A 22634-nucleotide genomic window follows, 5' to 3' on the forward strand; every position below is an offset into this window, starting at 1 on the left:
GCCCGTTTTTATGCTGGCTTGCCGGGAAATGTAGTTCGCAGCTCACCGGTTTGCCGGAAAGCTCAGCAGGGTTAGACTACAACTCCCAGGAGCACGGGGGGCTCCCAGCCAGTACGCGTGTGCGGCGCCAGGAAGGGACAGCTCCGGTGCTGATGTTGAAGCCGGTTAGCGAGCCCCAAGAGTGCAGTGTGGAGCGTGAAGCGCGCGGACTGTGCACGCTTGATCGGGCTCCCGGGCCAGCACTGTCTTAGCCAGGGAGAGAGGACACTTTGCGAACAATGAGACACGAAGCTCCCATGCAGGTGGGTCTATATAGAAAGTGTGGCCTCGGGAGGAATTGAGAGAGATGCTTTCTCCCTCGCTCCCAGCATAAACTGCGCCCGATCTAAGGGAAGGTCTTAGGCAGCCACCCGCGGGGATGCGGTTCTGACTTGGTCCAGGGAACAGAACTGGGTTCCTCTACGCTCCGCGGGGCTGTGACTGGGGATGTTTTGACGCGGGTAAGAGTATACATTATCTTCCTAGGCTCCACAAGGAGGATTATAGTGTCTAAAACGTAAACTTGAGCAAACAAAAGTCAGAGGAACATGCAATCTCGTATTGGCATTGATTGTCCCTCCTGGCTTGCCTGGTTTGTGATCGCGGTGCAGACACAAGGACTTGTGGCGAGGTTCGGGGTTGCGAACTCTACTGGAGTCGGGATAGAGCGAATACCGCTTGGTTAAGAGCGCGCTAAGAAAGGAGAAGCCAGTGTTAGGGTCCCCATAGTCCTCTTTCTTCAGTTAGGGTCCTCGTAGTATCAACGGAAAAAGCAAACCCATTGGGGCTTGACTCTTCCCAGAAGTAAGAAAGCCTTTATCGCTGTCCACACAACTGGTTTACTGCTGCGTTTCAAAGACTATCCTCTGAGCTTTCCTGAGTAATGTGCCCATTTGTTGTCCGTTCCGATTCCCTATTTCAGTCACATTCTTATGTTTGCTTCCTTTGACTCCGGTGCAAAGGTGCCTCTGCCTAAGCCCCTTGCTTAAGTTTTGTTTTTAAGTAAAGATGAGTGACGCTTTCTCCTTTGTATGTACAATCAGTTAACGCTAAACATCAGCCTGTGTTCATTACCAAGCAGAGTGATCCCATTGCGTAACAGCAAGGCACTTTATGAATGGGATTGAGAGGGGAATAGAACACACGTTTGGAACGTGTTGTCTCTCTTGAGAACCCAACCCTGCTACCAAATCCACCAATATAAATGTTTGACTTTAATTCGTGCTTAAACATTCTCCACAAAAATCAAGGGCTTTAAGCATATGATTCAATTTACTTTTTATTTATGATATGGGTTATGCATATTAAGATATATGCTGACTGGACTGTTCAATGAAAAAAGATCTGTAGAATTTAATTGTTTGTTGAAGGATTATATAATAGAAGCTCTCAAATTACCTTATGAGTTATTGAAAATTTGATTTGTTCCAGAGAACATTGGCCCCATTGTGAATCTTCTAATACCTCTGTTTGTGACTTAGTTTTTCATTATAGACCTGATGTGAAAAGAATCTGGACAGACAATAAAGGTACAGGCTGTTGTAATCAAGATATATTGGCTTATGATAATTTCCCACTACTAGAGGTACTGCCAGGAACCACCTGGCTAAATTAATCATATCTGATTACAAGTAAACATTGACAGTAGATTTTAAAAGTAGATTGTTAGTATTTAACATCAAACCCATATATGCACTGAAGTGTTTATGTTAAATTTCTAACAAATAAATCACACTGCATCTTTATTTTTATTTTCTTATAATATGCTTAGAATGTTCAGAAGGGTCATTAAAATGTTACAGAACTGTATGAAATTAGTGCCTTAAGAACTATTTTAAATTATTTCATATCAACTTTGTAATAGGCACTGTAATTCCATATTTTAGTCAGAACTTTAATGAATAATTAATATAAAAATAGGTAACAAAATTAATTTGCTTCTGGATGGGGTTGTCATATTTAGGATGTATTTTATTCATTGGACTTGATTTTTGAAATTAAAAATTTCAATGCCCAAATGCTATCGAGATTAACATGTACATTAAAAAAAATCAGACTATTTTCTGTAGTATATTTCAGTTAAGCACATTTATTGATTCAGTTTACCAAGTAAATTGTTATGGTGGCCCTCTCTCAATTACTGTCAGGTTTTCAAACATATATAATGATAGGAAGAATAAAAACTATAAACATGCTTTTTATATATATAGAAAGAATAGAAACTATAAACATGCTTTACATATATATATATATATATATATATATATATATGTTTTTTAAGTGGCAAGTTATGTCTCAGCACCTGTGCTTCTGAATCATAAGCACATAATCACATTCCAGGTGATTTTGACATATGAAAATGCAACGAGATGAATAGTTGACTTTTTTTTTTTTCCTTTTAAAGACTGAACCACACCATCATTTAAAATACATTCCCCTAAGTTTTCCTTTAGGTTTCTGGAAAATGAGTCACAAGCAAAACCTCATTCTATAGTTTCATTATCCTAAGAGATTCTTTTCCCCATATAAAAATATTTAGTTCATTTATTCAGTGCAACAAAATGTGCTCTTTAATTGTTGATTTCCTAATTTACTTATTTTATTTTCTTAAATCAAAGAATCCTTTAAAAATTAATGTCTTTTAAAAAGTATTTATTGTGCCTATGTACATAGCTTGGTGCTCTGTTCAAGGTAGCTATCTTTGATATATGCAAATTTTCTGAAGAATATTTCTCTCTGAGTTGATGCAAAATGAGGGATAATAATTGTTGTTTTATAATGCTTATTAAAATAATAAACAGTAATAGTCTTTGCTGTCTGTATTTCCTTTGCAACTAAATAACCAGGAATAGCATTTGGTAAGTGTTCCAAATGATGGGTTAGAATTTTAATGCAGGAGATGGTCATTTTGTGTTTTTTCATTCAGTGCATCCATAAATCCTGAGGGCCAAATGAAATGGGGACTAGCAGCACTCATGACTTGAGGGCAAGACTCTCATGAAAAAATTGTCGTATTCAGGAGCCGGATTGAACACATTCCAGTTTATCTAGTGCTTTGTGCCAAGACTGTGCCTTGCATTCAGATCTTTGTGTGTGTGTGTGTGTGTGTGTGTGTGTGTGTGTGTGTGTGTGTGTGTGTAAAATAGAAAACAGTCCTAGAGGTCACCATTATCTTACTTATGGACAGATAACTAGAACTTTTTAAGATTAAACAACTTTCCCAACATGGTAAATTCAAAATTCTGCCAGGCTCTAGAAAGGCCTTGTTCTTTCCTCTATTATTTTGGGTTCCTCAAGAAGACACAAAATGGTGGTGAAAAGAATGAGGACACTATTGATATAATTTGATTCATTCATTTGGTTCAGAAGAAAGAAAACTGTCTCTTCTGTTTATAAAATTATCTTGTATAAGCTAAACCAAATATTTGAGAAGGGCCAATATTTTTTAAATGGCTAGCTTTCTGTTTCCTGGGTTTGAATTTCTTGCAGCTTTACTTACTCTCTTGCAGGACCAGTGGAATTCATTGTCTCTGTTTAAATGCTTATCTTCAATTTTGTCATCCACAAGCTTTCTGGGTCATCACATAAGTGCAGAGCCCTCTAACTATTTAGGAAACTTGAAAGGAAAACAACCACTCAAAGCATGGACCAGAGTGCCAAAAAAGGCTATTTGGCTAAAAATGAGGAGGATTGAAGAAAGAATATAAGTGTAGGCTGAAAATGAGGTTGAGGTGAAAACCACAATAGATACTAAATACAGCCATGCTATATAACAAAAACAACTTACAAAGTATCAGTCTAAATATCATTGTTTCATTTGGCTATGGAAGGTACATGGCAATCTTGCATTTTATTATTGTGGAATTTCTAACCACATCCAGCCTCTGTGATGATCCCTTTATCTTTATAAGAAATGGAAGTTTAGTCCTCATCCCTTACAGAGACAGAGAAAAACTCTAGTTGACATTGGAGAAACAAGAACTTTTTTCTTACTCCATTTGAGCAAATTCCTCAAGTATCCACCTTTCTTCTGTAAAGGAAAGTGGAGGGTAGAGAGGGGAATTACAGTAAAAATAAATTTCTGTGGTGTAAGAATGATTTTCCATTTTCATTTTTTTAGTCCAAGAAGTTGTGGTTTTATTACATGGCATAACCACAATTTTCCCCTGCCATTCTAAGCTTATATTGGAACTGCAGGTTCCTTTCCTGACCATGATATTCCAAGATGGAAATATATTTTTATGCTAAGGATTGAATTTTCCTGGGACTATTCTTACACCAAGGATACTCAACTTACTAAGTATAAACAGTTGTGCCACCTGAAAAAAATGTTGTATTGGTTAAAGGTCGTCCAACAATTTCCCCAGTTTTCATTCGTTAATTGGGTCCAGAGGTTCTAAAGGAACCCTCTTAATAGCTCATAGTTTTTTACCATGCATACTATGACCTGTGAAGATGAAATCTTTTAGATTTATTTGGAATTATATAAATTTTTAGCATTTTTCATTTGTTTATTTACAGTTTTTGAGATATTTCTATATGTTGAAATGTACAAATATTAAGTGAGCAACTTGATGAATTTTAAAAAATTATTTATTTTTATTTTTTTAAAGTCTTTATTGAATTTTTTACAGTATTGCTTCTGTTTTATGTTTTGATTTTTTGGCTGCAAGACATGTGGGATCTTAGCTCCCTGACCAGGGATCGAACCCGCACCCCCTGCATTGGAAGGTGAAGTCTTAACCACTGGACCTCCAGGGAAGTCCCAAATTTGATGAATTTTGATAAATGGGTACACCTGTGTAATACATACCACTATAAAGGTGTAGAATATTTCCAATCAGCCCCCCAAATTCCTTCATTCATATTCTTTTTCCAGTTAATCTACCAATGCAATAAATTCTTGACTTTTTTCACCATAAATTAGTGCTGTTCTAGAATTCTATATAGTTCTGGAAAACATACAAAATGAACATACTGCAGAATATACAGTGTGTACTCTTGAATCTGGCCTATTTTGCTCAGTATAATGTGTAAGGGATTTATGCATGTTTTTGCATGTATCAATAATTCATTTTGTTTTATTGATGCATATTATACTGGGTATCAATCTACAACACTTTTAAAATCTATTTGTCTATTGATGGACTTTGAGATAATTTCATTTGGTGCTACTATAATGAAGGCTGTAAACATTACCACATTGGTCTTTTTATGATAATGTGTTTTCATTTCTTATGGGTAAATACCTAGCAGTAGAATTGTTGAGGTAAGGGTAAGTCTTTGTTTAACTTTGTAAGAAACAGTCAAATCTCTAGCCAAGGGGCTTCCCTGGTGGCGCAGTGGTTGGGAGTCCGCCTGCTGATGAGGAGGACGCGGGTTCGTGCCCCGGTCCGGGAGGATCTCACGTGCCGCGGAGCAGCTGGGCCCGTGAGCTGTGGCTGCTGGGCCTGCGCGTCCGGAGCCTGTGCTCCGCATCAGGAGAGGCCACAGCAGTGAGAGGCCCACGTACCGCAAAAAAAAACCTCTAGCCAAAATGGTAGTGCCATTTCACATTCTCACCGGAAATGTATGAACATTCTAGTGGCTTCACATCCTTAACAGTGTCTGGTGTCAAGGGCCGTTTAAATTCTGGCCACTTTAACGGGTGTTTATGGTATCTCATTGTGATCTGTATTTGCATTTTTCTGATGACAGTGATGTTTAGTATATTTGTATCTTTTTACTGGCCATTTGTATATCTTCCTTTGTGTAGTGTCTGCTTAGCCTTTTATCCATTATCTGGGTTGTCTTTTTATTGTTTAGTTGCAGAAGATCTTTATATAGGTTTTTTCCTTTTTTGATATCTGTTTATTTAGTTTTGAAACTAGTTCTTTGAATGTATTAAAATATTATCTGCCAGTCTGTGCCTTGAATACTCATATCTTAATAGTGTCTTTTCATGAGTATTTTTATTTTGATGAAATTTAGGTTATTAATTATAGGTGGGGTCTATATTTGGACTCTGTACTTTCTTTGATCTATTTGTCTTAACTATGTCCCAAGATCTTACTACATTTGTTATTTCTACTAGTACTTTTTTAGATTCCTTAAGAATTTCCCCCTAAATAATTGTATCATTTGCAAATAGAGACAGTTCTTTCTTTCCAGTGACCTCCTTTTTTTTTTCCTATAACTTATTCCAAGGATAGGATAGCGAGTAAAATGTTTTATTTTTTTAAATTATTTTTTTATTTTTTTCAATCGCTCAATTCATCACACCACAACCCACAACCCCCCACCGCTTTCCCCCCTTGATGTTCATACATTTGTTCTCTACATCTGTATCTCAGTTTCTGCCCTGCAAACCAGTTCATCTGTACCATTTTTCTAGGTTCCACATATATGCGTTAATATATGATGTTTGTTTTTCTCTTTCTGACTTACTTCACTCTGTATGACAGTCTCTAGATCCATCCACGTCTCAACAAATGACTCAATTTCGTTCCTTTTTATGGCTGAGTAATATTCCATTGTATATATGTACCACAACTTCTTTATCCATTCATCTGTTGAAGGGCATTTAGGTTGCTTCCATGACCTGGCTATTGTAAGTAGTACTGCAGTGAACATTGGGGTGCATGTGTCTTTTTGAATTATGGTTTTCCCTGTATATATGCCCAGTAGTGGGATTGCTGGGTCATATGGTAATTCTATTTTTAGTTTTTTAAGGCACCTCCATACTGTTCTCCATAGTGACTGTGTCAATTAACATTCCCACCAACACTGCAAGAGGGTTCCCTTTTCTCCACATCCTCTCCAGCATTTATTGTTTGTAGATTTTCTGATGATGCCCATTCTAACCAGTGTGAGATGATACCTCATTGTAGTTTTGATTTGCATTTCTCTAATAATTAGTGATGTTGAGCAGCTTTTCATGTGCTTCTTGGCCATCTGTATGTCTTCTTTGGAGAAATGTCTATTTAGGTCTTCTGCCCATTTTTGGATTGGGATGTTTGTTTCTTTAATATTGAGCTGCATGAGCTGTTTATATATTTTGGAGATTAATCCTTTGTCCATTGATTCATTTGCAAATATTTTCTCCCATTCTGAGGGTTGTCTTTTCGTCTTGTTTATGGTTTCCTTTGCTGTGCAAAAGTTTTGAAGTTTCATTAGGTCCCATTTGTTTATTTTTGTTTTTATTTCCATTTCTCTAGGAGGTGGGTCTAAACGGATCTTGCTGTGATTTATTTCATAGAGTGTTCTGCCTATGTTTTCCTCTAAGAGTTTTATAGTGTCTGGCCTTACATTTAGGTCTTTAGTCCATTTTGAGTTTATTTTTGTGTATGGTGTTAGGGAGTGCTCTAATTTCATTCTTTTACATGTAGCCGTACAGCTTTCCCAGCACCACTTATTGAAGAGGCTGTCTTTTCTCCATTATATATTCTTGCCTCCTTTATCAAAGTTAAGGTGACCATAGGTGCGTGGGTTTATCTCTGGGCTTTCTATTTTGTTCCATTGATCTGTATTTCTGTTTTTGTGCCAGTACCATATTGTCTTGATTACTGTAGCTTCGTAGTATAGTCTGAAGTCAGGGAGTCTGATTCCTCCAGCTCCGCTTTTTTCCCTCAAGACTGCTTTGGCTTTTCGGGGTCTTTTGTGTCTCCATACAAATTTTAAGATCTTTTGTTCTAGTTCTGTAAAAAATGCCATTGGTAATTTGATAGGGATTGCATTGAATCTGTAGATTGCTTTGTGTAGTATAGTCATTTTCACAATATTGATTCTTCCAATCCAAGAACATGGTATATCTCTCCATCTGTTGGTATCAACTTTAATTTCTTTCATCAGTGTCTTATAGTTTTCTGCATGCAGATCCTTTGTCTGCCTAGGTAGGGTTACTCCTAGGTATTTTATTCTTTTTGTTGTAGTGGTAAATGGGAGTGTTTCCTTAATTTCTCTTTCAGATTTTTCATCATTAGTGTATAGGAATGCAAGAGATTTCTGTGCATTAATTTTGTATCCTGCAACTTTACCAAATTCATTGATTAGCTCTAGTAGTTTTCTGGTGGCATCTTTAGGATTCTCTATATATAGTATCATGTCATCTGCAAACAGTGACTGTTTTACTTCTTCTTCTCCAATCTGTATTCCTTTCATTTCTTTTAATTCTGTGATTCCCATGGTTAGGTTTCCCAAAACTGTGTTGAATAATAGTGGTGAGAGTGGACATCCTTGTCTTGTTCCTGATCTTAGAGGAAATGCTTTCAGATTTTCACCATTGAGAATGATGTTTGCTGTGGGTTTTTCAGATATGGCCTTTATCATGTTGAAGTAGGTTCCCTCTTTGACCACTTTTTGGAGAGTGTTTATCATAAATGGGTGAATTTTGTCAAAAGGTTTTTCTGCATCTATTGAGGTGATCATATGGTTTTTATTCTTCAATTTGTTAATATGGTGTATCACATTGATTGACTAGAGTATATTGAAGAATCCTTGCATCTCTGGGATAAATCCCACTTGGTCATGGTGCATGATCCTTTTAATGTGTTGTTGGATTCTGTTTGCTAGTATTTTGTTGAGGATTTTTGCATCTATATTCATCAATGATATTGGTCTGTAATTTTCTTTTTTTGTAGTATCTTTGTCTGGTTTTGATATCAGGGTGATGGTGACCTCATAGAATGAGTTTGAGAGTGTTCCTTCCTCTGCAATTTTCTGGAAGAATTTGAGAAAGACGGGTGTTAGTTCTTCTCTAAATGTTTGATAAAATTCACCTATGAAATCTTCTGGTCCTGGACTTTTGTTTCTGGGAAGATTTTTTTTTTTTTTTTTTTTTTTTTTTTGCGGTACGCAGGCCTCTCACTGTTGTGGCCTCTGCAGCTGCGGAGCAGACTCTGGACGCTCAGGCTCAGCAGCCATGTCTCATAGGCCCAGCTGCTCCACGGCATGTGGGATCTCCCTGGACCGGGGCACGAACCCATGTCTCCTGCATCGGCAGGCGGACTCTCAACCACTGCACCACCAGGGAAGCCCTCTGGGAAGATTTTTTAATCACAGTTTCAATTTCATTACTTGTGGTCAATCTGTTCATATTTTCTATTTCTTCCTGGTTCAGTCTCATAAGTTTGTGCATTTCTAAGAATTTGTCCATTTCTTCAAGGTTGTCTGTTTTATTGGCATAGAATTGCTTGTAGTAGTCTCTTAGGATGCTTTGTATTTTTGTGGTGTCTATTGTAACTTCTCCCTTTTCATTTCTAGTTTTATTGATTTGAGTTCTCTCCCTCTTTTTCTTGATGAGTCTGGCTAATGGTTTATCAATTTGGTTTATCTTCTCAAAGAACCAGCTTTTAGTTTTATTGATCTTGGCTATTGTTTTCTTTGTTTCTATTTCATTTATTTCTGCTCTAATCTTTATGATTTCTTTCCTTCTGCTAACTCAGGGTTTTGTTTTTTCTTCTTTCTCTAGTTGCTTTAGGTGTAATGTTAGATTGTTTATTTGAGATTTCTCTTGTTTCTTAAGGTAGGCTTGTATAGCTATAAACTTCCCTCTTAGAACTGCTTTTGCTGCATCCCATAGGTTTTGGATCATCGTGTTTTCATTGGCATTTGTCTCTAGGTATTTTTTGATTTTCTCTTTGATTGCTTCAGTGATCTCTTGGTTATTTAATAACATATTGTTTGGCCTCCATGTGTTTGTGTTTTTTACATTTTTTTCCTCTGATTGATTTCTAATCTCATAACATTGTGGTCAGAAAAGATGCTTGATATGATTTCAATATTCTTAAATTTACTGAGGCTTGATTTGTGACCCAAGATGTGATATACCCTGGAGAATGCTCTAAGCACAATTGAGTAGAAAGAGTAATCTGCTGTTTTTGGATGGAATGTCCTATAAATATCAATTAAATCTATCTGGTCTGCTGTGTCATTTAAAGTTTGTGTTTCCTTATTAATTTTCTGTTTCAATGATCTGTGCATTGGTGTAAGTGAGGTGTTAAAGCCCCCACTATTATTGTGTTACTGTTGACTTCCTCTTTTATAACTGGTAGCAGTTGCCTTATGTATTGTGGTGCTCCTATGTTTGGTACATATATATTTATAATTGTTATATTTTCTTCTTGGATTGTTCCCTTGATCATTGCATAGTGTCCTTCCTTGTCTCTTGTAACATTATTTATTTTAAAGTCTATTTTATCTGATATGAGTATTGCTACTCCAGCTTTCTTTTGATTTCCATTTGTATGGAATATCTTTTTCCATCCCCTCACTTTCAGTCTGTATGTGTCCCTAGGTCTGAAGTGGGTCTTTTGAAGACAGCATATATATGGGTCTTGTTTTTGTATCCATTCAGCAAGCCTGTGTCTTTTGGAGAAGAAATTCCTTTAGCATTTGTTGTAGAGCTGGTTTGGTTGTGCTGAATTCTCTTAGCTTTTGCTTGTCTGTAAACCTTTTGATTTCTCCATCAAATCTGAATGAGATCCTTGCCAGGTAGCGTAATCTTGGTTGTGGGTTCTTCCCTTTCCTCACTTTAAGTATATCATGCCACTCCCTTCTGGCTTGCAGAGTTTCTGCTGAGAAATCAGCTGTTAACCTTATGGGAGTTCTCTTGTGTGTTATTTGTCATTTTTCCCTTGCTGCCTTCAGTAAGTTTTCTTTGTCTTTAATTTTTGCCAATTTGATTACTATGTGTCTCGGCATGTTTCTCCTTGGGTTTTTCCTGTATGGGACTCACTGCACTTCCTGGACTTGGGTGGCTATTTCCTTTCCCATATTAGGGAAGTTTTTGACTATAATCCTTTCAAAGATTTTCTCTGGTCCTTTCTCTCTCTCTTCTCCTTCTAGGACCCCTATAATGCGAATGTTATTGCATTTAATGTTGTCCCAGAGGTCTCTCAGGCTGTCTTCATTTCTTTTCATTCCTTTTTCTTTATTCTGTTCCACAGCAGTGAATTCCACCATTCTGTCTTCCAGGTCACTTATCCGTTCTCTGCCTCAGTTATTCTGCTATTGATTCCTTCTAGTGTAGTTTTCATTTCAGTTATTGTATTGTTCATCTCTGTTTGTTTGTTCTTTAATTCTTCTAGGTCTTTGTTATACATTTCTTGCATCTTCTAGATTTTTGCCTCCATTCTTTTTCCGAGGTCTTGGATGATCTTCACTATCATTATTCTCAATTCTTTTTCTGGATGATTGCCTATCTCTGTTTCATTTAGTTGTTTTTCTGGAATTTTATCTTGTTCCTTCATCTGGTACATAGCCGTCTGCCTTTTCATCTTGTCTATCTTTCCGTGAATGTGGTTTTTGTTCCACAGGCTGCAGGATTGTAGTTCTTCCTGCTTCTTCTGTTTGCCCTCTGGTGGATGAAGCTATCTAAGAGGCTTGTGGAAGTTTCCTAATGGGAGGGACTGGTGGTGGGTAGAGCTGGCTGTTGCTCTGGTGGGCAGAGCTCAATAAAACTTTAATCTGCTTGTCTGCTGATGGGTGGGCCTGGCTTCCCTCCCTGTTGCTTGTTTGGCCTGAGGTGACCCAACACTGGAGCCTACCCAGGCTCTTTGGTGGGGCTAATGGCAGACTCTGGGAGGGTTCAGCAGAACTTCTGCTGCCAGTGTCCTTGTCCCTTGGTGAGCCACTGCTGCCCCCCACCTCTGCAGGAGACCCTCCAATACTAGCAGGTAGGTCTGGTTCAGTCTACTATGGGGTCACTGCTCCTTCCACTGGGTCCCAATGCACACACTACTTTGTGTGTGCCCTCCAAGAGTGGAGTCTCTGTTTCCCCCAGTCTTACCAATGTCTTGCAATCAAATCCCATTAGCCTTCAAAGTTTGATTCTCTAGGAATTCCTCCTCCTGTTGCCAGACCCACAGGTTGGGAAGCCTGATGTGTGGCTTAGAACCTTCAGTCCAGTGGGTGGACTTCTGTGGTATAAGTGTTCTCCAGTTTGTGAGTCACCCACCCAGCAGTTATGGGATTTGATTTTATTGTGATTGCACCCCTCCTACCATCTCATTGCAGCTTCTCCTTTGTCTTTGGATCTGGGGTATCTTTTTTGGTGAGTTCCAGTGTCTTCCTGTCGATGATTTTTCAGCAGTTCGTTGTGATTCTGGTGTTCTCAAAAGAGGGAGTAGTAAAATGTTGAGTAGAAGTGATGAGCAGACATTCTTTTCTTATTCCCAATCTTAGCGGAAAGCCATCTTTCACCATTAAGTATGAAGTTAGCTATAATTGGCTTTTTATTGTTGTTGTTTTTATCATAGATATCCTTATCATACAGAAGGTATTTCTTTTGATTCCTAGTTTGCTAAGAATATTTGTTTTTAAAATAAATGGTTGCTGAATTTTGTCAATACATTTTCTACATCTGTTGGGGTGATCACATGTTTTATCTCCTTTATTCTGTTGGATTATACTGATTGATTTTTATTTTATGTGACATTACTTTGATAAACCCCAGTTAGTCATGATGTACTGTATAGATTCATTTTGACTATATTTTGTTGAAGATTTTTGCATTTAAGTTCATGATGGATATTGATTTATGATTTTCTTTTAATGCTTTTATGAGGTTATAATTTAGGAGTTATGAAAACTGTATAAAACAAGTGAGAAGTGTTCTTTTTCCCTTTACTTTTTGAATGGTTTTGGTGTGTAAGATCGATATGTTTTGTTCCTGAAAGTGTTTGGTAGAGTTTATCAATGAAGCTATTAGAGCCTGGAGCTTTCTTTGTGGACATTTTTTTTTAAACAAATGCAACTTTTTTGATATACAAATATCTCTATCTTCCATCTATCTACTCTATCTATCTATCTATCTATCTCCCTTTAGTATATTGTGATAGGCAGAATAGCCTTCTCCCTAACTCCTTGCAGAGATGTCTGCCTAATCCCTGGAACATATGAGTAAATTATGTTATACAACACAAGGGCCTTTGCAGATATAATTAATGTTATGGACTTTAAAATAAGGAGATTAACCTGGATTTTCAGGTGAGTCCAGTATAATGACATCAGTCATTATATTGCTTGAGTCAGAGATGTGGCAGAAGGGGAAGTCAGAGATTTGAAGCATGAGGATTGTTGGTTTAAAGATGAAGAAGGATATATGTCAAAGAAATAGAGACCTCAGTCTTATAACAACAAGCAACTGAATTCTGCCAACAACCTAAAAAAGCTTGGAAGTGGAATCTTCCCCAGAACCTTAAGGTAGGAACCCAGCCCAGCTGGCACATTGATTTTGGCCTTGTAATGCCTTAGTAATATGAGCAGAGGACCTAGCTGAGTTACACTGTGTCTAGATTTCTGACTCGGTAAATAATAACTGGGTGTTGTTTTAAACATCCATTATGGCAGCAGTAGAAAATTAATTATGCATATATAAAATTTCCTAATTCATCTTGAGTCAGTTTTGGTAAATTATGTTTTTCACCAAAGTTTTCAAGTTTATTGACATAAAATTGTTCAAAATATTTTTATTACCTTTTAATTTCTTTAGGATATATAATGATATCCCCTCATTCATTCCTATTATTGATAATATGAATCCCCTCTCTCTCTCTCTTCCTCCCTCCCTCCCTCTCACCGGTCTTACTAGATATTTATCCATATTATTAATGTCTTCAAATAACCAACTTTTGCCTTTGTTAACTTTTTTGTTGTTTATTTTGTATTGTATTGACTTGGGCTTTTAGAAAACAACTGTGTTCCTTGTATAATACTTTAGTAGAACCTTTTTGTTTATCAGGCTTAAATTATTGATTTAGAAATTTAGATCACTGAGTTTAAATGTTTCTTTTTAAAGAATAAACTTAGTATTTACAAAGATAAATCTTTACTACTTTAGTAGTTGACGCCCACAAATTTCTGAGTATAGTATTTGCATTATATTTTATTTCAAACTATTTGCTTCTTTCCTTGTGGTGTTTTCCTTAATTAACGGGTTTAGAGGTATGTTGTTTAATTTCCAGACACCTGGGTATTTTTCAGATATTTTATTGATACTGATGTCTAATTAAATTCTCTTGCTACCAGAGAACATATTCTTTAAGATTTCATTCTTTTGAAATTTTTTTAGACTTGTTTTCAGGCTAGTGTCTGGTCTAACTTCATGAACATTTCATGTGCACTGTGAATGCTGCATGCAGCAGTTGTAAGGTATAGTGGTCTGTAAATGTCAATTAGATCATGGTTTTGTGTGGTGTTGCTAAGATCATCTGTAACCTTAGTGATTTTGGTCTAATTATTCTATCAATTACTGAGAAAAAGGTTTTAAAATCTCCAACTATGGTAATCAATCTTTCCATTTTTTTAGTTCTTTCAGTTTTGTTTTATATATTTTGAACTCCTTTATTAGGTAAACACATATTTGTAATTGTTGTGTCTTCCTGAAAATTTTTCCATTTTATTATTATGAAATATCCTTTTTTTATTTTTGGCAGTGCTCCTTGTCTTAAAGTCTATTTACTCCATATTAATACAGACACTCTTGCTTTCTTAATAGTGTTCTCATGCATATATATATATATATATATATATATATACACACACACACACATATATTCCTGTATATATATGTATATCTGTATATATACTATATTCCTTAAAGCTTTAACTCTGCAGAAATAATATGCCTTTTCCAACACCAGCATATTTGAGATTGGTTTGAAGCATTATGTCAGTTTTATTGGGGTCACGAAATATTCTTCTGTCCACTAAACAATGAAACCATAAGAGTGAATGTACTATGTCTTCAGTTGCCTAGTGACTGGTAAAAAGTCAGGGTCAGTAGTTCCCTGATGAACTCTTCAGTAAGCTGATTGGATTGGGTCTAGCATTAGGAATTAGCTTTAGCAGACCTAAAAGAGTCTCATTTTGTGCCTACTTGGCCTCCTAACAGAAAACCCTGGAACCATAGTCACTTTGCTCCTACACTGTCAACTTTTCATGGTCTGGGAACCCAAATCATAATGTAACTTTCAGAGGTGAGGCACTGATCCTCTCATCCTGAGTCTACCTGCTTTTAGTTTAATTACTTGTTAGTTGTCCAGAGCGGCTCAGATGCATGCCTGAGTCTCATGAGCTAGAGACTCTTGCTAGTCAACACAGTGAGTGATTCCTGCTAAAATAGCCATAGCTTGAGGAGCCTTAAAGAGCTTGAGGAAAGAGTATGTTAAGTACCGATTAGCAAAATATGACTCCCACGTGACACATATATATGGTGTTCGCAGTAAAAGACAGTTTTTCTTTTGAATGTTTGATTCACTGAACACCTGAGTAGTAGGACTGATGAAAGGGGACAATGGAAACACAGCACACCTGTGCATGCGAACATTCTTTTGTAAGTGTGCTTGGGCAGGCTTGTTCTTTGTAGTAAATAATAGTAGCAGTAGCTTTTGAATGAAAAATAGGAACAATTATAGCTAGAAAAGTGGCTCTGTAAGTCATTCCAATTGCACAGTCTGGAAATGCAAACATGTAGACTGCTAGCCCACCGAGCTCCTCAATAATGGTCCCGATAGTCCCTTTGTCTCATAAATGTGTGGACCATGGGGTGTTTGCCCTTGTACATGACCTACCTCGATGACTGAAAGAGGGGAAGAGAAATGTCGAGATTTAGAAGGAATGTGTAACAAATCCCTGGAAGCATTTTTCAAGGACTTAAATATTTAAAATTCATGTGAAATCTTTTTTAAATGTTTAATGTTCTAAAAATGTTTAATGATGAAATTTTTGGGGGAAACGCATGTTAATATTAAAATTTAATTTTTCCCCCCCACTGGGGATTTTTAGAGTATTTTACTACGTGTTTTTAAGAGAGGTTTTCCTTATACCACATAGTGCTGGGTACATCTACTGTTTCATTTTTATTTTCTTCTCAGGAAGAGATATTCTTCATTTTGTGGTTTCAGTTTAGACACTGGCCTCCTATAGCTGTTGGGTGCTTTCTTATGGAGTGGAGGGAAGAAAAATCTAATTGTGTGTTATTTTAAAAAATGACTAATGAATAAAGGCAAGGCCACGCACCACAGAGCTGAGTAGAGCAGAGTTGCATGTGCGGTGAGAACGGGATTGCTACGTCTCACTAGACTTCCTAGTGAGACTTCCTCGGAGTCTGACGGGGAGCTCACAGTGAGTTGTATCATTGCTCCTCAGAAGGTCTGGCTCCTACCAGGGCAGAGATAATACACTTCTCAGAATCCAGCTTGTCTGTGCAGGCTGGGCATTTTAGGGTATAGACCGTCTGTGCTGAGCCAACATTCTGGTGAGATCTGCTGTCCCCATCAGTGGAAAGGGTGACTGGGGAAGACCACAGCTGGTAGAGAGCACTAGGATTCCATTTCCTGTCCCACAGATCTGGGCTTAAATGTCAGATTACTCAGTCTCCTCGTATGTAAGTCCCTGAGGGCTTGACACCTGCCCTGGATTTACATTTGTTAATCCAATCAATTCCGAATGTGACTGATCAAAAGAGTCACAAGGGGAGCTTAAACAATTTAGATACCTGAGCCCACCTTGAATATTCTAATTTTGCAGAATTCAGGTGGAGTTACCCAGGTTTGGAAATCTTGAATCTAGTGAAGATTTAGTTTTGTATTCCTGAATAAAAATATATCCAGCTCTAGAGAGCAGATATTTGAGAACACAATGTCTGGTATTTCTTGCTACCAAGAAATGATGAGAAAGCATATGTATATTTTATCCATATTCATGAGAAACGTTTTAAAGGATTCTTTACATTTCGTTTCTAAGAGAGAGGCTCTTTCATTTTTATAAATTGACATCTGCATATAGGAAGTGTGAATGCCAAGAATGTTTGATGACTTTTTTATATTTTAAACTTAATTTTGTTTTAAAGAAGTCATACGTGGGGAAGATGGTAGCTTGGCTCTACAGGGTCAGAGAGGGATGTGGGACTTGGATTTTCAACTAATCCTCCTGTTTGCATGCCCTAGAAACACCTTGCGTGACCAACATCTCAGCTTGCTTGTTTTAACACTGAAAGTTCTGCGGTGTACCAAGAAACCCCATAGTCCTTGGCAAACGAGGAGAGTTGGTCACTCTAGCCATACCCCGTGATCAAGACACTTGATGTCTCCAATCCCAAGGCCATCCCAGGTTCTGCAGGATAAGGGCTTTTGTGGACTTCCCTAGCAGGCCTAGGATTCCCCTTTCCCCAGTCATGCACTTCCAAATCCCAAACTTTTGTTGACCTTTCTTCTCTACTTTTCTTTGTTTATCTGGAATTTTACTTTTGTGAATACCCTTTGCCATTATTTTAGAGAGATATTAGCAAATGCTGGAAATAACCATCATGTATGCAAGATACTATTTATTTATTTATTGTGGGCTTTAAAATTTTTTTTATTTCTATTGAGATAGAATTCAAATATAACATTGTGTCGGCTTAAGGTGTACAACACTTTGATTTGATACATTTATATATTATAATATGGTCACCACCGTTGTGTTAGGTAACACCTCTATTTTATCACATAATTATCATTTCTTTTATATGGTGGAAACAATTAAGTTCCAGTCTCTTAAAGACTTTGAAGTTCATAATTCAGTATTGTTGTCTATAATGATATTGTGGACTTTGAGGATTTATCAAATTCCTTATCAGAAATTAGGTTAAACTTTACCTAAGACCTACTCTAAGGCCCTATAAGGAGAGAGCTTCCCCATAATTATTAGGAGTTACTTCCTGGAGCTCCCTTTCTTTTTTTTTTCAAATTTATTTTATTGAACTATAATAGATTTACAATATTGTGTTAATTTCTGCTGTACAGCAAAGTGATTCAATTATACATATATACATTCTTTTCCATATTCTTTTCCATTTTGGTTTTTATCATAGGATATTGAATATAGTTCCCTGTGCTATACAGTAGGACCTTGTTATTTATCCATTGTATGTATAATAGTTTGCATCTGCTAATCCCTAACTCCCAATCCATCCATACCCCACTCTCCTTCCCTCTTGGCAACTACATGTCTGTTTTCTGTCTGTGAATCTGTTTCTTTTTCGTAGATAAGTTTATTTGTGTCATATTTTAGATTCCACACGTAAGTCATATCATATGGTATTTGTCTTTCTCTTTCTGACTTACTTCACCTAGTATGATAATCTCTAGGTCCAACCATGTTGCTGCAAATGGCATTATTTCATTCTTTTTTATGGCTGAGTAGTATGCCATTGTATATATGTACCACATCTTCTTTATCCATTCATCTGTTGATGGACATTTAGGTTGTTTCCATGTCTTGGCTATTGTGAATAGTGCTGCTATGAACATAGGGGTGCATGTATCTTTTTAAATTATAGTTTTGTCTGGATGTATGCCCAGGAGTAGGATTACTGGATCATATGGCAGCTCTATTTTTAGTTTTTTGAGGAACCTCCACACTCTTTTGCATAGTGGCTGCACCAATTTACATTCCCACCAACAATGTAGGAGGTTTCCCTTTTCTCCACACTCTTTCTGGCATTTGTTATTTGTAGACCTTTTAATGATGATGGCCATTCTGACTGGTGTGAGGTGGTACCTCATCGTATTTTTAATTTGCATTTCTCTAATAATTAGTGATGTTGAGCGTCTTTTCATGTGCCTGTTAGCCATCTGTATGCTAGGCACCCTTATTCGTCCACTCCCAGTTTCCGTAAAAGTCCACCCACACCCAAGGGGTTCATGAGTTAGTAACTCTACAAGTGTGACCAGGTGGTGAGCGGTGTCATAGGACAGGTCACATCGCAGGGTGTGCAGTCACATTTCCCTCCCCACAGCATTTCCAGACCACAGAAGACTTCTGTCTTTGCCACAGGTACTCAGGGTCTCAGCTTCTGTCCCAAGACATGTTTGTTTTTTTTTTTTCTCGGTACGTGGGCCTCTCACTGTTGTGGCCTCTCCCGTTGTGGAGCACAGGCTCCGGACACGCAGGCTTAGTGGCCATGGCTCACGGGCCCAGCCACTCCGCGGCATGTGGGATCTTCCCGGACCGGGGCACGAACCCGTGTCCCCTGCATTGGCAGGCAGACTCTCAACCACTGCGCCACCAGGGAAGCCCCCCAAGACATGTTTTAATGAGTGCTCTTTGTTCCATGCCACAATATTTGAAATGAGAGAGTAAATGTAATGTGTTTATTTTGGTAATTATGAAACTCTACAGAGTGGGAGTATTGGGTATCAAATCCTCTTGTCCTCTAAAGTTAGGAAATGAGAGGGAACATGTCCTAGAAAAGCAAACATTTCCATTTCAGAGAGTAGCAAGAGTGGGAGTTGGGAGAAAGTGAGTGGCTTGTGTATCATTTCAGTATAACAAGAGGAATAACAAAGACAATGATTGATGCTCTATTCAAGGACTTTACACATGCCAGCAATTTTACTTTGAAGATCCCACTATTATTCCTATTATTTCTCCAATAGATGAGGAGATTGCTTAGAATACTTAAAACAAAACAAAAACCTTGCCCAAGTTTGCACAGGTAACAGACCTAGGATTCCTTCTCAGGCAGCCTGACCCAAGAGAGCATGCTCTTTACCTACACCCACATTACACCAAGAATGTGGAATGCTGTTTATCACAGATGTGTCTGCTGCACATACTTTCAGAGCAGGTAGAAAAGAAGTGGAATGGTGTTTCCCTAGCTCTCTTCCCACTGTGATTATAAAGCCTGGGTTACCAGCAGCTAGGTGATCACCAGCACCCCAGGACTGCTCTAATGACCCTCTGGCTTCAGCATCCATGAAGATGTACAGGAGCTACTGGGCAGGGCTCTGCTTCATGGCGGCTGTCAGGGTTGCATCACTGGAGTCTGGAGAGCTCTCACAGCCACCATGGTTCCCTTCACAGCAGACCTCGCTCGCACTCTTGTCTGTGTGATCTGGGTGGCCCCTTCACCTGCTGCTGCACAGCACTTTACAGGCTCTCCCTGCCGGGAACCCTCAGTAAGCACACTAGGAGTTGGGGTGAAATGTAGCGTGGGCTGAGAACACTGGTCTGTGATACTAATAGGAACCAGTTTTATATTGTTTGGTAAAATTCATTTCCTTTTTCTTGACACTGTAGTAATAAACATCTATAGACATCAATGGTGTTGCAAAAACCATTATAATGAACTTTAATTTTTATTTATTTATTTATTTTTGCGGTATGCGGGCCTCTCACTGTTGTGGCCTCTCCCGTTGCGGAGCACAGGCTCCGGACGCGCAGGCTCAGCGGCCATGGCTCAGGGGCCCAGCCCGCTCCGCGGCATGTGGGATCTTCCCGGACCGGGGCACGAACCCGTGTCCCCTGCATCGGCAGGCGGGCTCTCAACCACTGCGCCACCAGGGAAGCCCTGAACTTTAAAATATATCAAATTTAGAGCATACCTCTCTTCAACAAAGGTATGGATTGTTTTCTAGAAGCAAAGAAAAGAAGAACCCTTACCTCTTTCAATATTCTCTGTGATTGAAGGCTGAGACTTGTTAGTTTGATGAAGGGAAGAGTGAACTAGCTGAGCTGCATGTCTGTAATTCTTTCTTTTAATATTTTATTGGAGTATAGTTGATTTAAAATGTTGTGTTAGTTTCAGGTGTACAGCATGGTGGTTCAGCTATACATATACCTATATTCATTCTTTTTCTGGTTCTTTTCCCATATAGCTTATTACAGAATATTGAGTAGAGTTCCCTCTGCTATTCAGTAGGTCCTAACCCATTTGGTCCAGGTCATGAAGGCACAGTCAGTACACAGACAGAGGAATCAGGATAACAACCTACTGAAAAACAAGGACCCCCACTCTACTTTAGCTTCCTCCCAAATACTCTTAATTTCATCCTTAAAATGGGGATAAAGGCTTTGAGTTTTCTGTCCAGTACGGAGGGTGCTTGGAAGTGGTCACTCCCATTCTCACACAAGAAAAAAGCTGAACACACCGAAAATTAACAACTCTTCTTAGATCATCAGAGAAGTGGGGTCACGGGGAAGACTGCTGCCCTGCAAATTGTAGAGACAAATAAGCAGACACAGAATCACAATTTACTGGAATAGAAGCTTTTTAGGGGATCAGTACTAGGGTAGGAAAAACCTAAATGTAATTGATGAAGAAAATGTAGACTGTAATTGATGAATTGCTGGAGGCTCAGTGTGGACAAGTCTAAGACATAAAATTCCAGGGGGACTCACACTTTTGTGAATTTTACCTTCAGGAGGTCTATTAAGTTCTCATAGTGAAGGTTGGAGAAAAATCCACTCATGCTTCTGGCAGGGGGTTGGGGAAGGTAGCCATTCTGAAATTCACTCAGCATTCTGTTCCTCAAACAGGGGGGTGCTAAGAGTTAGATTCTGGTATCTGGGGACAGTGAAAGGATGAGGTGTGATAATATGTGTAAAGCAGAGTACAGTGTCTGTAAGAGCTGTTGTTGCAGTTATTGTACCACTTTCCTGTGCATCAGCTGAGTGTTATCCACATGTACTAAAGAAGCTATGCATGAAATAGAGGTCCAGATGCAGACTGCAAGGAGTTCTGTGAAACTGAGCTTGAGGGATACCCTTAAAACATAGAACAACTTGCGTCTTGGAAGCATTACCATAATTTGGCATACCATCATATACATTCTTCAGGAGTCCCACGAAATATAGTAGTACGTCAATCCCTGCTAACATAAAAGGAGACAAAGATGATTTCCAAATGCTGCCCTACTTTCCAGGCCCTTTACTTCAGATGCCAGGGTTAGAGTTTAAGTCTTCTAGTGCCTTGTCTGCTTCCAATTCCCTGGAGAGCATCCTTTCAGCTTGATGGTGATGTGTCCGCAGTGATACAAGTAGTGTGTATTGCTTCTCAGCTGGCTCTTGCCAGAGCAAACAGTAGCAGACACATGGAGAAACTGCTGGCCAGAGACTGCAAAGAGCATCACAATTCCAATCCACCCTGAGAAACAAACAGGGAGACAGGCAACCAAGCGCAGATGAGACCTTCACCGCGAGAAACCACCAGGGGCCAGTTGACATGTGTTTGGAAATTCTATCTTTTACTATTTTCCTTCTTGGTTTTAAAATGTAGTCTTTACTTTGGAGCTCTCAGGAATAACTCCTCGTATTACCTTTTTTCTTTTCCTTTCCCTTAGGTAACAACAATTGAGGTTTGAAACTACATTACATATTTCCACACTTCCCATACATATGTCCCATCCTTAATTTCACTCTTCCAATTTCAAAGAATTGCATTTCATTTTCTGGATAATTTACCCTCGTTCTTCCTCCTACTGACCCTCAGGATGTTATCAGTAATGGTAGATGGAACATAGTACATTTAAAATGACTTCTTTTTGTTTTTCTCATCAGATGCACAGATGGCTTAGTATAGTTTAGATTCTTAAACACCCAAGGGAATCCCTGCAAATAATTTTCTTTTCTCATTTATTTGGAAAAGCTAATGTCAAAAATTCTGAAGAAGGCTATGGTTACGTGTGTTAGTCAAAGGTAGTCTGCTTGGTCCCTAGTCAGTAGGACTTCTGGGGAGACTAGAAAGGAAATTAAAAATGACACATCAGGGCTTCCCTGGTGGCGCAGTGGTTGAGAATCCGCCTGCCGATGCAGGAGACACGGGTTCGTGCCCTGGTCCGGGAAGATCCCAC

At 38.4% G+C, this 22634-nt stretch overlaps 1 protein-coding gene across 2 annotated transcripts in view; it reads left to right on the forward strand.

Annotated features, from left to right (window-relative positions):
• The window catches only part of RAB3C (RAB3C, member RAS oncogene family), a 302467-nt gene that overhangs the window by 904 nt on the left and 278929 nt on the right, over positions 1-22634 (forward strand). Inside the window, exon 1 of one of the 2 annotated variants that reach the window (XM_059060471.2) lies at positions 110-302. The exons of the other annotated variant lie outside the window; for it this stretch is intronic. Within the exon in view, the coding sequence (XP_058916454.1) occupies positions 279-302 (24 nt within the window). The 5' untranslated portion in view covers positions 110-278. Of the gene's footprint in view, positions 1-109; positions 303-22634 lie in introns of those variants that run through there. 2 annotated transcript variants of the gene reach the window in all.

The sequence above is a fragment of the Kogia breviceps genome, chromosome 4 (assembly GCF_026419965.1).
Source record: "Kogia breviceps isolate mKogBre1 chromosome 4, mKogBre1 haplotype 1, whole genome shotgun sequence".
In the NCBI taxonomy this organism is placed as follows: domain Eukaryota; kingdom Metazoa; phylum Chordata; class Mammalia; order Artiodactyla; family Physeteridae; genus Kogia; species Kogia breviceps.